The sequence below is a fragment of the Diceros bicornis genome, chromosome 2 (genome assembly GCF_020826845.1).
Source record: "Diceros bicornis minor isolate mBicDic1 chromosome 2, mDicBic1.mat.cur, whole genome shotgun sequence".
Classification (NCBI taxonomy): Eukaryota; Metazoa; Chordata; class Mammalia; order Perissodactyla; family Rhinocerotidae; genus Diceros; species Diceros bicornis.
In genome coordinates, this window is record NC_080741.1 from 47,710,774 (window position 1) to 47,725,314 (window position 14,541).

The 14,541-nt window shown below is 45.3% G+C and overlaps 1 protein-coding gene across 1 annotated transcript; it reads right to left on the minus strand.

The window, feature by feature from the left end:
* Positions 1-5,134: 5,134 nt before the first annotated feature.
* Positions 5,135-11,425, minus strand: CCR1 (C-C motif chemokine receptor 1). Its single transcript, XM_058556719.1, has 2 exons — positions 11,101-11,425; positions 5,135-7,654 (listed from the first exon to the last, which is right to left on the minus strand). The coding sequence occupies exon 2, from the start codon at positions 7,586-7,588 to the stop codon at positions 6,521-6,523; it is 1,068 nt and encodes a 355-aa protein (XP_058412702.1). The 5' UTR covers positions 7,589-7,654; positions 11,101-11,425; the 3' UTR covers positions 5,135-6,520.
* Between the last annotated feature and the right edge of the window lie 3,116 nt (positions 11,426-14,541).

The window sequence follows — 14,541 nt, forward strand, 5'->3', positions numbered from 1 at the left end:
CATATAATTATTATATTAATATTATATATAATTATATATATTATAATCTGTTAATATATTATATAAATATAATATTATTTATTAATATTTTAATTATAATAGCAATCCCTTATATGGTACTAACTGTGTGCCAGGTACTCTTATAAGCACTTCAAATACATTTGCTCATTTAATCCTTGCAACCACCCCATTGGGTAGATGCTACCATTGTCTCCATTTCAAAGGTGGAGTCTCTGAGAAGTTAAGTAACTTGCCATAGTTACACACCTAATTAAAGACCTAAATAAGAAATGGAAGGCTATTATGCTAAAACAAGAAAATATAGGACAAAATGGAAAAACATTAGTATTTAAAGATGGGAAAGGAGCCCTTAAACTACACTTAAATGACATAAGTCAAAAGACAAAATTTGATGAATTTTATTACATCAAGATTAAGGATGTCTATTCAATAAAGGATATTATACATAAAGGAACATACAGCCGAGACAATGATAGAAATCATTTGCTATGTCTAAAGCATTAGGAAATTAAAATCCAGAATATATAAAAAACTTTTGCAAATCAACAAGAAATGTCAGCAAACCCAATAAAAAATGGTCAAAGGTAAGTAATTCATAGAAGAAGCAGCTCAAAAGCCTAGCAAGCATATAAAGAGATGTTCTAACTCATCAGTAATCAGAGAAATAAAAATGAAACAAGTACGAGTGTCACTTTTCTTGTTAGACTAGCAAGGATTAGAAAGCAGTATAATGCCAAGTATTGGTAAGGACGTGGGGAGACAAACTTTTATGCACAGTTAGTGGTGGTGTGGACTGAACTCATTTATATCTGGTGGTGTGGACTGAACTCATTTATATCTCCTTAACGATCAGCATTTCCAATCCAAGTCTGTATGAGGATATTAATGCTTTATTTGCGAGAACAGAGAGTTGGAGGTAATCTCGTGTCCAACCCTGGGGGAGTAGATAAGTAAAGCATGGAGGATATACTCTATGGAGTACTGTGCAGCAGGTAAAAGAGATGGATTGGATATTCTACATAGCAACATGGATAAGCTTGCAAACCAAGTGCTATGCTGAAAATTAAGAAACAGATATCATTTTCCTAAGTTAAAAATATTACAGGGGCTGGCCCGGTGGCGCAAGCGGTTAAGTGCGTGCGCTCCGCTGCGGCGGCCCGGGGTTCGCTGGTTCGGATCCCGGGCGCGCACCGACGCACTGCTTGGCAAGCCATGCTGTGGCGGCGGCCCATATAAAGTGGAGGAAGATGGGCACAGATGTTAGCCCAGGGCCGTCTTCCTCAGCAAAAAAAGAGGAGGATTGGCGGATGTTAGCACAGGGCTGATCTCCTCACAAAAAAAAAAAAAAAAAAAATATTACAGAAAAAACAACAATACATATTTTTAACTCATAAAAAAAAATGAAATAGAATTACCATATGATCCAGCATTTCCACATCTGGGTGTATACCCAAAAGAATTGAAAGCAGGGTCTTGTAGAGATATTTGTGCACACGTGTTAATAGCAGTATTATTCACAACAGCTAAAACAGAAGCAACTCAAGTGTCCATCAATGGATGCATGGATAAGCAAAATGTGGTATATATATACAATGGAATATTATTCAGCCTTAAAAAGGAAAGAAATTCTGATGTATGCTACAACATGGGTGAACTTTGAGGACATTGTGGTAAGTGCAAGAGCCAGTCACAAAAAGACAAATACTGTGTGATTCCACATATGAGGGCCTGGGGGGAGGCAGGAATGGAAAGTTATTGTTTAACGGGTGTGGAGTTTCAGTTTTACAAGATGAAAACAGTTCTGCATATGAATGGTGGTGATGGCTGCACAACATTATGAATATATTTAATACCACTGAACCGTACACTTAAAAATGGTTAAGATGGTAAACATTATGTGCTTTTTTTGTAAATTTAAATGTTTTTTAATTTTATAATTTAAAAAATGGGAAAAAAAGAAAAGAAAATGATACCCATTAAAAACCTTAGGGGTCTGGCCCAGTGGTGTAAAGGTTGCGTGATCTGCTTAGGTGGCCTGGGGTTCTCAGGTTCAGACCCCAGGCACGGACCTATGCGCCTCTTATCAAGCCATGCTGTGGCGGCGTCCCATATGCAGAATAAAGGAAGATGGGCACAGATGTTAGCACATGGCCAATCTTCCTCTCCAAAAAAAACCCCCAAAAAACCTTAGAATGGGACTTTTGCTTTTGGTCATTGCATTTTTCCCATTTATCTGTCAACAGACACTTAGGTTGTTTCCATACCTTGGCTATTGTGAATAATGCTGCAATGAACACGAGAGAACAGATATCTCTCTGAGATAATTATTTGGTTTCCTTTGGATACATATGCAGAGTGGGATTGCTGGATCACGTGGTAGTTCTATTTTTAATTTCTTAAACTTCGTACTGTTTCCCATAGTGACTATATCAGTTTACGTTCCCACCAACAGTGCACAAGAGTTCCCTTCTCTCCACATCCTCACCAGTATTTGTATCTCTTGTCTTTTTAATAACAGACATCCTAACAGGTGTGAGGTGGTATCTCATTGTGGCTTTGACTTGCGTTTTCCTGATGATTAGTGATATTGAGCACCTTTTCATATATCTGTTGGCTATTCGTATGTCTTCTTTGGAAAAAAGTCTATTCAAGTCCTTTGCCCATTTTTTAATTGGTTTATTTGTTTATTTGCCATCAAGTTGTATGAGTTCCTTATGTATTTTGGATATTAACCTCTTATGGGATATGTGGTTTGCAAATATTTTCTCCCGTTCCATAGGTTGCCTTTTTGTTTTGTTGATGGTTTCTTTTGCTGTGCAGAGCCTGGACCCTCATGTGCTGAAAAGTAAGGAAGTACTCAAAAAATTCTGGGGAGGCATAGCAAAAGGACATAGGATCTAGCTTGAAGAGGATCCCACTAGATAAATCTGGAACAATTTGTGCATCAAAATAAATAAAGACAATATTAGACTCTATCCCATCAAATAAAAAAGGAATCCATGAGGTCCTGGTGACATCATTAAATAAATGAATAAACACATGAGGAGAAAAGAAGCTTTTATTTTACATTAGAATGCCAACTAGTAATAGTCACTTGTTAATTAATAAGTACAAAATACTTTACAGTGGAGAAACCCGAGTTATAAAGTTTAACATTTTCAGTCCTGGGGCAGGTTGGCACCATGTGCCTCCTGATATGATGCACTGAGAAGAACACAGCATCAATTCTGTGAGGTCCCTGCCCTAGTTGCATAACCTGAATCTAATCATCAGGAAACATCAGGACACCCCAAACAAGGAACCATCTACCAGGTAACTGTAGTGTTCAAGTATGTTCAAGTCACCAAAGACAAGAAAAGCCTGAAGAATTGTTCTTGATTGAAGGAAACTAGAAAGTCGTGACAACTAAAACAAGGGATTCTGGATCCTGGGGCCATAAAGGCCATTATTTGCAAAGTACGCAAAATCGGAAAGAAGGCTGTAGATTGCATGGTGATATTGTGTCAAGGTTAGTTTCCCGTTTTAAAAACATTCTGAAGTACCAAATGGTGATGAGGCATCATATTTGCAACTCGATCTCAAATGGTTCTGGAGAAAAAATGGTATCTATTTTTTATAAATATACATCTATAAAAATTCTATCATCTATCTATCTATTGTCTATCCGTCTATCTGTCTATCTTTTGAGAGAGGGAGGGAGGAAGGGAGAGAATGATGAATTTAAGGTAAATGTGGTAAAATGCTGACAACTGGAGTCTGAATGGGGGATATGGGAGTTCCTTGTGCTATTCTGGCAACCTCTCCATAAGGGGGAAATGGAGAAAACAACAGTAACAGGAGGTTGGGGTGTGACCCCATTTACTCAGGAGCTGGGAGAGGAAATAACCGGACAAGGAGGTTGGGAAGAGCTGGAAGTGTCCTGAGTGACTGGGGAGGGGCACTGGCAGGAGTCAGATCTCCTATCTGATGGGGTTGAAGGAAGCTCGCTCCACTTTCCTGCTTTATTTCATTTAATCTTCAGAACAGTCCCACAAGGTAGATACTAGTCTTATCCTCACTTTATAGATAGAGAAATTGGAAGCTCGGAGAGTCATCCATTTAACCAACATTTGCCGAGTGCTTAGTATGTGTCAAAAACTTTACTGAGGTTACACAAAAAATGTTAAGTGTGGTTGAATACTAGTGTGTGTGCATTTAGAAAATGATACTGGAAGGAAATGCACTAAAATATTAATATGCTAAGAGAGGCTGTAGTTGAGTATGGGATTACAGGTGCTTCCATCTTCTTCTTTGGGCTTTTTACCCATTTCCAGTTTTCTACAATGAGCATGCATTGCCTTTGTAAGAAGGAAAAAAATAAAATTATTTCAAAAATGGAATCGGAGGACATTTTGAAATATTCCTCGTATTAACATTGTTGTGGATCAAACACTGTTTTTTAATGCAGTTCTATTTTAACAAGGTAGTGGACAAATGTTTCTTAATTCCATTAAGCCTCCTTCTCTCCACACTGCAGAGAGGGCTGGTGGGTTTGCAAGTGCAGAGCTGACAACCACCTTGACTCTCAAAGCCTCTATTTGTCCACATTTTCTGTGTGGAAGCATAAGCCCCATGCAGGGAGACCTCCTCCTCCCCAGACAGAAGTTTTCCAGACCTTCGTGATACCAGTTTCTTTGCACAAAGACAGCATGTGAACACAGTAGGTCCCTACCTGAAGGGGAGGGCAGCTTGGCAAGAATACAACTCTAGTGTCCAGAAAGAGAGAGGCCAGCCCAATGGTGTCACTGTGTTGTAAGGGGCACACCCATCCACTTAGGGTGCTTTCTGACTAATGGATTCCTTCCTCCCCTTTGCCGCCCTGGCACCGTGGGCTCCATGTCAGCCCCACCCATCCCACCTGGGCTCGGATGGCATCTCTGTGCCTGTTGACCTCACAGAACAGACATCCACCTACATCTGTGTCTCCCAGGGCTCAGAGAGCTCACTTTGAATAGAGCAGGTCCTCAGTTACAGTTGCTGGATTGAGTTGATTTGTGTGTGCAATCACAGGAAATGGGTGGAGTAAATTAGGACAACTTCCTGCCTTGGAATTCAGCACAGGCACCAAAACCAATGCTTTGAAATGATTTATTGACCTGGAAAAGTGATCTCAACATACTGCTACTTAAAAACAACAACAGTGAATACAGTTGAAGTCCATCTTTGTCATAATCATAATATGCACAGAAAAAAACAAACTAAAATGAAATACATCAAAAAATATACAGTAGCTGTCTTCGGGTAGTGGGATTACAGAAGACTTTTATATTTTTCCCCCTCTGTGTTTTTAAGCCTTTTTGGAAACCATTTTTGTTACTGGAAAAATGATTTTAAAAGAAATATATGTCTGAGGAAAAAGGGAACAAAGACATAATAAATACGAGGTCCTTCATGAGAGATGAAGTGTTAAAGACATTTAGGGTAAATAAGTTTCTTTGAGTTAAGGGCTCTCTTACCTTCCTACATCCAGACAGAGTCCCTACCCCTCCTGGTAGACATTCTCCTCCCTACCAGCCTCAAACACCGTGAGCTTGCATAACAGGTCATTTTTTTGCAGATAGGTCCAATGTGGCGGCCAGAACTCTGATCCAGAAAACCAGAAGGCTTAGATGGAGAACCAGAGGAAGAAAATCAACTCTCTCTCCTTTTGCCTGTTAGTAATCTCTGCAATAAAGCTGTCCGATTTACTGCCACATTACCAGAGTTATAGGGAAGGGAGATGCTAAAAAAATATTCAGAAAGAAAGGAATGGCAAATGGAAATAATGACTCCCTGCTCTCTACAGCTATTTCAAGAAGACCAACATATTAGACATAAGGTCTGTGTCTAGCCCACCACCTGAACTGTGGGACTGCAGCAAATATAAAAATTCTTTCTAAGGGCTTTCATGGGTCCACTGCCAACAACAGTTCCCCAATCCTGTTTCCCATCAGGTCTCGAGTTCCATCACGAGTTCTCTGTCCTCAGGGTTTCCGAGAGCCTGAACCCAGCAGTGGGGGTGGGGTGGAGGGTGGGCGGATGTGGCTGCTGGCTCCTGATGGGCTCTGGGCTCAGAGTGGGGTCAACTATGGAAGTCACTGTTTCCAAGTTCACTGGTGGTAGGGTAGGGTGGGAGTTGGGGGCAGGCTGCAGTGGCTTTGTTTACAAATGTTAATCTTCACGAATTTGGAATCCTGTTTGGGCCCAAGACCTTCACTGGCACCCTTTGTCCCTGTCTTCTGGAATGTCCCATTTTGCTCGTTCATTTCCTTTCCAGCAGGGAGAAGTTCATGGCGAGGACTCAAGCCCCAGAGGTGATTTAGTCTAGAGCACCGTTAAGCTTCCTCAGCCCCAAGTGGTGCAATTCTGTGCTGTGTCAGGTGTCAGAATCTGGCCAGGAGAGTCAAACTGCCTCCTCTCTGGCCAGTGTGCCTGGCAGGTCACTGTTGCTGGGTCCTGGATTGGCCTCCAGGGGGCTGAGTCAGAACCCAGCAGAGAGTTCATGCTCCCCTGTGGAGGGGGACATGGAGCTGACCCTGTCCAGCCTCTCCACGGAGATGAAGGGGAGCCACTTAGCCAGGTGCACGGCCACAAACCTGTGGAACAACTGGCGCAGGTACTTTCGGAACCTCTCACCAACAAAGACATAGATCACGGGGTTGATGCAGCAGTGCATGTGGGTGATCACCTCCGTCACTTGTATGGCCAGGTCCAGCTGTTTGCCCTGCTCACAGTCTTGGGTGAAAAAGACGTCTTGGAAAGCAAAAACAAACACAGTCAGATTGTAGGGGGTCCAAAAGAGGAAGAAGATGATCATGATGACAAAAATCAGACGGATGGCTTTGGCCTTCTTCTCATTTGGCCGACGGAGCAGAATCTTTACAATCCCTGTGTAGCAGACGATCATGACTAACACAGGCAAAACCAGCCCCAAGATGTTCAGCTTCAGAGCCTGGAACTGTTGCCACTGTTTTAGGCTCTCATAAGGGAAATGAAGACTGCAGGTGTAATGAGACAACTCCCACTGGGTCTTGGCAAAGTACAAGGCCGGGATGGAAGCCAAGATGGCCAGGACCCAGGTGATGATGCTGGTGATTATACCAAAGGTGACAGTCCGGGCCCGCAGGGCAAACACAGCATGGACAATGGCCAAGTACCTATCGATGGTCAGCAGGATGATGAAGAAGATCTCGCTGTACAAGCCTATGTAATAAAGTCCTGAGAGCAATTTACACATGCCATCACCGAAAATCCAGTTATCCTTCAGCTGGTAGTCAATCCAGAAGGGCAGCGTGAAGAGGAAGAGCAGGTCAGAAACGGCCAGGTTGAGGAGGTAGATGCTGGTCATGCTTCTGAGCCTCTTGTATTGCATGAGGACCAGGACCACCAGGATGTTGCCGACCAGGCCAATGACAAATACCAGGGAGTACAAGGGGGGCAGCAGCTGGGCCAAGAAGGCCCTCAGTTGTCCCTTTTGGCATGGAGTTGTGTCCCCGTAGTCATATTCTGTGGTCGTATCATAGTCCTTTGGGGTGGTTGAGATTTCCATCCTGGCTTCTCCCACGGGTCAAGGAAATGGTTTCTATGTTTACTTTGCTGTTAAAGGTGGTAGGCTCTGGACAACAAAGACAAGGCAGTGATTATATGTCTTCAACCACTTGAGAACTGTTTACTGAGTGTCTACTGTGTACCATGCCCTAGGATGCGAAGGTGAGCAAGGGAGACCCAGGTCTTCTCTGCCCTTGTGGAACCTATAGTCTAAGAGAGGGTGCAGGCAATAAACAAATGAGTGCACAAATCATTAATTCAATTGCTTTGGCAACAAGCGTTGTGAAGGGAAAGTCCAGTGGGTGGAGAGTACAGACAAAGGGAGATCTCACCACACTTTCATAACCACTGCTTCCCAAGTGTGTCCCATGGACTTGGCATTGGACTTGGTGTTAAATAACCCTTGGGGGGTGCCATTATTGTTGCCCACTTTAGAGGTGATGACACAGAAGTTTGGAATGGTTAGGACACATATCTGGTGAGAATGAGAGCTGGAGCTCAAACCCAGGCACATAGCACTCTCATGCCCATTCCTGAAGCCACTCGGCTTTCCTGCCTCCAATCACAGAGCAATGACTTTGCACTGTGGAGTCCATAGAAGGACGCTGGGAAGGAAAATAGTTCTGGCTGAGAATCAAAAACTTACAAATGGATCTTCATGGCTTTTGGAGCTAAAAAGATTCTCAGCCAAGGGTGACATTTTCTTTTTGGTTGTCACACAGACTGGGGGATGCTACTGTCGTTTGATAGACAGGGCCAAGGATGTGCTAAAATTATCCTACCCCAAACATCAGTAGTGCTCCCATAGTGAAGTCCTAGAAGGCCAACCCCATCCCTTAGTAGATGAGGACACTGAGGGTACCAGAGTGGGCTTAGCCTGGCCCGCATCACACGGCCCTGAGGCAGCACAGGCAGGTCCACTGGTAACTCTGTAGACCTCCTGTGAGAGCCACGAGGAGGACTCAGAGGAAAGTACAGGCCGGGTGGAGTGGGGTGACCTGGCGAGAAGAACTGGGGAGTCAGAGGAGGAATAGCACAGAACAGCCTTGAACCGTGAGGTGTTGCTGAGTGACCAGGTGGTAGCTGGAGTTCTGCTGAAATAAGCTCCCAGGTATTTTTACCTAGGGTTGCCTTGAAACAAACAAAAAAGAACCACTGGATAGCTTGCCTTTGTAGAACTTCCCCCACCCCCTGACTTTGAGCACCCCTTTTCAATCCTTTCCAATCACTTATTGAAGACACCTCCCAAAGATAGCATGGGCTTTGGTGTAACCTACCAGCTGTGAACTTGGACAAGTTAATCTACCTCTCTGAGCCTCAGTTCCTCATCTGTAACGTGGGAAAGTAACCCTTACCCTGTAGGGCTACTGTAAGATAATGTATGAGAAAAGTGACCCCCTAGCTCTTACCAGGCCCTTAGTAAATATTAGGGTACCACCTTCCCTGAAGTGGTCCTTCTCTGAGGCCTGTCACCACCAGGAATGTCCCAGATTCCAATCCTATTCTGACTAATGTACCCTGCTCCCCAAGTCCCCCCACCAGGTCTCTCTGTAGTTAATATGAAAAATGAATTCTGTTTGACAATCATAGACAACAACAGTCCCTCCCATGTGAACCGCATTTTGAAATTTTCAATATATTGCCACCAATCTGGATTGACTTGACCTAAACATCAATCAGTGAAGTAGGTGGTACCTGCGTCATAATTCTCATCTTGAATCTGGAGTCTCTAGCGCTCTTCCTTCTGCACTGCTTAATGACTGTCTCCTGCTTACAAAATTCGCGTTTCTGAACTGGCTATTGGAAATTCAGGCACGTGAGGAGTGTCAGGCACCCCGGCTGGGGGGCTGTTATTTCCCATCAAACCCATCCCTATAGCTCACTCCTCCATCTCTGGACTTGCCTCTATCCCATCAGCCCCCTTTCTGGAGAAATCCTGGCCGGCGGTCACTAACCAAGCTGCGTTGGCAATTTCTGATTTCTGCTGCCACTGCCAGTGCTGACCGCTCGGCTTGGCAGTCAGCACTTTTGGGTGAGCCGGCAGGCTTACAGTGGAAGCAATAAGCAGCTAGGAAACACAAAGAGCAAGTGTTGCAAAACTGAGCCCATGAGTCAAGGTTCTGGGGAATTTTGGCAAAGATGAGGGCAAACTGAGTCAGCATTGTCAGGTACCATTTGAACAGAGACTCACCTCTGTACCCCCCAGCCTCCAACTCCATTCACTATTTTCCCAATTTGTCAGCCACAATGCAACAACTCCAGGGTATGCTGTTCCTAAAGGGAGATGGCCTGGGGTGGGGCCTTGGAGGAGAGACCAAAGGACCATGTTGCCCTCCAGTCTGCCAGCCCTGCTGTAGTCTGCAGCAAGAGTCTGCCCCAAGGTCATTGCAGAGTGATCAGCTGTAGCCCTGCAGCCTGGAACCTTCCAGTGCCAGCATCATTTGGCCTGGGATTTGATCTCTGAGCAGAGAAAGGGCTGTCTATGATGGTAAAAGACCCCCCGGCCTGGTGGAGGGCTGAAGCTGGCTTACGCTGGTTCATCAGAGCTAATAGTGTGCATTTCTTCCCATCTGCACATTCAGCATGTTGGTAGCTCAAAATCAATCATAGTGGGAATATTTACACACGGAAATTGGCAAATATTAGAAATCGGGGCTCTTTTTTCAAGAGAACCAGTAAAACGTTTACCAGTACATCAATGCCCAGCAGTCTGAATCGCCTAGAGCTGTTCTGCTAGTCAGAGTGGGGACTAAAGTGTTAGTGAGTGGCACACAGGCTGTGCAAACTTCTCAGAGTTTCTAACTCTGAAAACCTGGGACCCTCCAGATTTTATGGAGGAACAGTAGCCCCCATGACCCTTTATCTTCAGAACAAAATTCTGTTAGTAGAAGAGAATGGATGCATCCCAAGAGGTCATCTGGCCAGCTCCCTGCCTTCAGGTGGGTGAAATTCTACCTCCTCCAAAGATAGCCCACAGTCCTGATTTTGAGGATCCTTGGTTCCAGTTTTTCTAAAAAACTGGTTCAATATCAAATCATCCTTGCATTTGCAAAGTTTTTTCTAATTAGTATTTCCCTCTTGCTATGATTTCTTCATATACCATGTTTGGTGTTCATTTACATGGGGAAATTTGTCAAGTAATTTCCTCTTGAATAGCCTTCCACAGCAAGTGCCTCTTGTCCCTTAACACTGGGCTTACTTTCTTAATCAGTCACCAACAACCAATCATTCAAGAAAGCTCCCTTGTTTTTTCAGCAAAAACCTCTCATTTTACATCTGAGTACACAGCTTTATGAATCCACCCATTCTCAGTATCGCTATACACTTAATTGCCTTACGGATGCATCAATGAGCTACTTAGACATTGGCCTGGGCCTCGAAGAATTCCCACCTTTAAGGAGACACACAGGTAGACAAATAATGCCCTGCACTGGAGAAGAACTACAGTCTTCCCTAGCTGCATGTGTGCCCTCAACAGTAACTGACAAGACAGAAAAGACAAGTGCCACTTACTCTGGTTTCAAGGGATTTTGTCCACGAAGTCTTTGTTTGTGGAGATTTTAGAGTCTTTATGAATTCAAAGCTCAAAATCCTGAATGAGTAGGAAGTACTCACTTCCTGTGATGATGAAGATAGGTCTCCAGGGTTCTCAGTTTTTCAGAATGACAAGGAGGGGACGGAGTTCTTCTTTTTGTATGATTGGATGTCCATGAATTGCCACAACACCCACCAACGGCCAATTCCTGGAGGCCAAGTTCATGCTAAGGGTCTTCTCTGATCACTTGGCTGGACTTCTCCCTTAAGGGGGTTGGGTAGGGCAGGGTTGGGTGGAGCTGAGTGCGGGGAGGTGCATGACAATGAGGTCATTGTTCTTCACAACCCAGAACTTGTGAAGCAATCAATTGAAGGCTGGAAATGCCTGTGAGGGTGGGGTGGGGGCAGGGCGTAGAGTTCCTGTGATCAGTGAGTAGCCTTTTTTTTTTCTGAAATTGCAAATGGAAGGATTTAAACTAGAACCTTGTGTCCTGTTCCTCTAAAGGATCTGGCTGGTATGGTCTGAGAGAGGTGGCAGCTTCTCTTTGGCGCCCGCTATGTCCTCCACCTCTGACTGCTCACTGTCCCTCTCTCTGTGTCCATCCTCCCAAACCCCGCAGAGCAGTTTTACCTTGAGGAACCTCCAGCCTGGAGTGAATACAGTCCTGTTGGTTGGGTTTCAGCCATCCCTTTCTTATCCCTGGCTCCTGTTTTATGCAATGGTCCAACACAGGCCAAGTTCAAATCCCAGCTCTCCACTTGAGACATGGGTGGATCACGACTCCTTTCTAAGTCTGGTTCCCACTCCGTCAAATGAGAACACTGACTACTTAGGCTCATAGGAGGATGCACGAGGTCAGCTTGTTATGTGAAAAATGTCACTAGTGCCTGGCACAAGGAAAAATGTCTGATGAATGATTCTTACTTTGATTCTCCCTACAGCTACGAACACCCACTCTGCCACTGTGTTTGTGTCCCTCTGTTTCCATTTCCTTTTCTGTAAAATGAGGACTCTGCTAACCTTCCTCACAGGATTGCTGCAAAGCATTATTTCAGAAATCATAAGTGTGAACGTGCTTTGAAAATGTCACATGTCTCTTCCAGGCTCAGTTTCCTCATCTGTAAAATGAAGACTTTAGATGAGATGCCTCAGTGTCCCCTTCAGTGGAACGTTCCATGAAATCTTCTGTGGTTGGATCTAGCCTCTTTGGCAGCCTGCCCATGGAGAGATGATGGAAGAAGGCGGCAAAAGGTAACTAGACAGACAGACAGCTGTGGGCCTAGGAACCTGCCGCCTTTGTGCAGAGAGCAGGGTGTAAGGGGAGCACCAGTGATGAGCCTGGCAAATCAGACAGTCCTGCATTCAGATCCTCCATCTGAAGGATGTAAATTATGTTAAAAATTTAAAATGTTAACACCTTAAGGGGCAGTTGGGGCGAGTCTTCTATGAATAGAGTCTATCGATCCCAACTGACTCTGTTCGCGGAAGACTCACCCTAAACTGTTCAGAGAAAATTGAGAACAAGGGAGTGCTACAGAGGGATAAGTTTGGGAGGGTCGGGGTGGAGGGGGGCCAGATGGGGACATGTGTGTGCACCTTGATAGCTGTTTCGCGCCGTAGCAATTTGCGCCATAAAATGTAACTGTCTGAATGTTTTGAATTAACCAATCATGTAAAACCGCGCCAACCTTTTCCCGCTTTATGCTCCCAAATCCTATAAAAGAACTTGCCCCCTAAGGCTCGGGGTCGACACCTCTGTCTCCTGCGAGGGACACGAGTCGACCCGGAGCTCCGTTCAATAAACCTCTTGCGTTTGCATCAAGTTCGGTCTTCTGTGTCTGTGGGCCCGCGTCATCCCGAGACCTGGTGAGTTGGGATTTCCCTCCCCTTCCCCTTGGGAATCCAACACATCTACCTTTTACTGACTTAGAGCATGTTATTTAAGCTCTTGACTGTCTCTTTCCTCTTCTGCAAAATGAGTTTAATAATGCCTCCTTTATAAAGAGGATTAAATGAAGATTATATATGTACATACCAGTGAAGGATTAGGGAGATGCCTGGGACATTAAAGATGCCTGTGTTAACTTGGGATCTCCCCCCCAGAGGCAAACTGCAACAAGGATGCAGTGGTGTACTTGCAGGGGATCCCAGGAAATGCTGCAGGGGAGGGGAGAGTGGGACAGGGAAGGGAAGGAGCCAAAGAAGGGTGCGTTATAGAGCCACTGCCACTGTGGGCAAACGGAGCTCTTGGTCTTACTGCGTGACTCAGGGAGGCCCCTCAGAGTCATCCCAACTCCCGGGGCTTGAGGGGTGAGGAAACCAGGCACGTATCCATCAAATCTCTACCTACCACTGGTTGAGGGCTGCTTCTTGTGGTATTCTGGCTTCCCGTCTGCCCTGCGTGTGGGTCAAGCCTGCTCCCCAGGCAAGGAGCCCTGTTTTTTCAGGAAGCAGCCTGCAGCATGGAGAGGTGCACGTTGAGGTGCGTGGCCACGGGGCACTGACAGCCACTATGGCGCTCAGGAAATTCAGGTGCATGCCAGTGTCAGAGCAGCTGAGCTCCCAGCCACTGCCTCGCTAGCGGACGCAGCCAAATTGATCACCTCTCAGCCCCGCCCCCGCAGTAGTAAATGGGAAGGCTGCAAGTGCCTGGCTTTCTGTAGTACTTTGCTGGCAGGTCGGTTTCCAGAGAATGGAGGCGTGTGAGGCCTGCCTCGTCCTTGGTCATGTCTAAGGTGAGAGACGTGGTGAGTACCTCTAATCCTTGACTGGCCTTCCAGCTCTGCTCTAGACTTCTGTGGGACCCACACCATAGAGAGGACATGCCAGGCACATACACTTGTTCACTTAACAAATATTTATTGAGTACCCACGGTGTGCCAGGTGCTGCATTAGATGCTAGGGATATAGCGGTGACCAAGAGAGGCAGATGCCATTTTTTGAGAGCTCACAGCTTAGTGAGGATCACAGATGATTAAGCAAGTCATTACAATAAGAAGTAATGTTTGTCATGGCATGGGAAGTACCCTGGGCTGAGGAAGGATTCACCTGGGGTGGGGGTAGGGGACCCCTCTAGAGCAGAGGTTCTCAAAGTGAGGACACTGGACCGGCAGCATTGGCACCTCCGGGAACTTGCTCGTGATGCAAATTCTGGGTTCCCATCCCAGACCTACTGAATTAGACGTTCTGGGAGGGGGCCCAGCAATCTGTGTTTTAACACGCCCTCCATATGCTTCTGATGCACATTCAGGTTTGGAACCATGCATCCAGATTTTCGCTGGGCCTTTGGCCCAAAGTCCCATGTGATCTCTGTCCAGGAGAGCTGGGCTGGACCAGATGTGAGCTGGGAAGACTTCTTTTGCTTTAAGCTTGAAGCCTAAATAAGAGGCTGCTCAGTGGCCTATTCCATCTCACTCTCC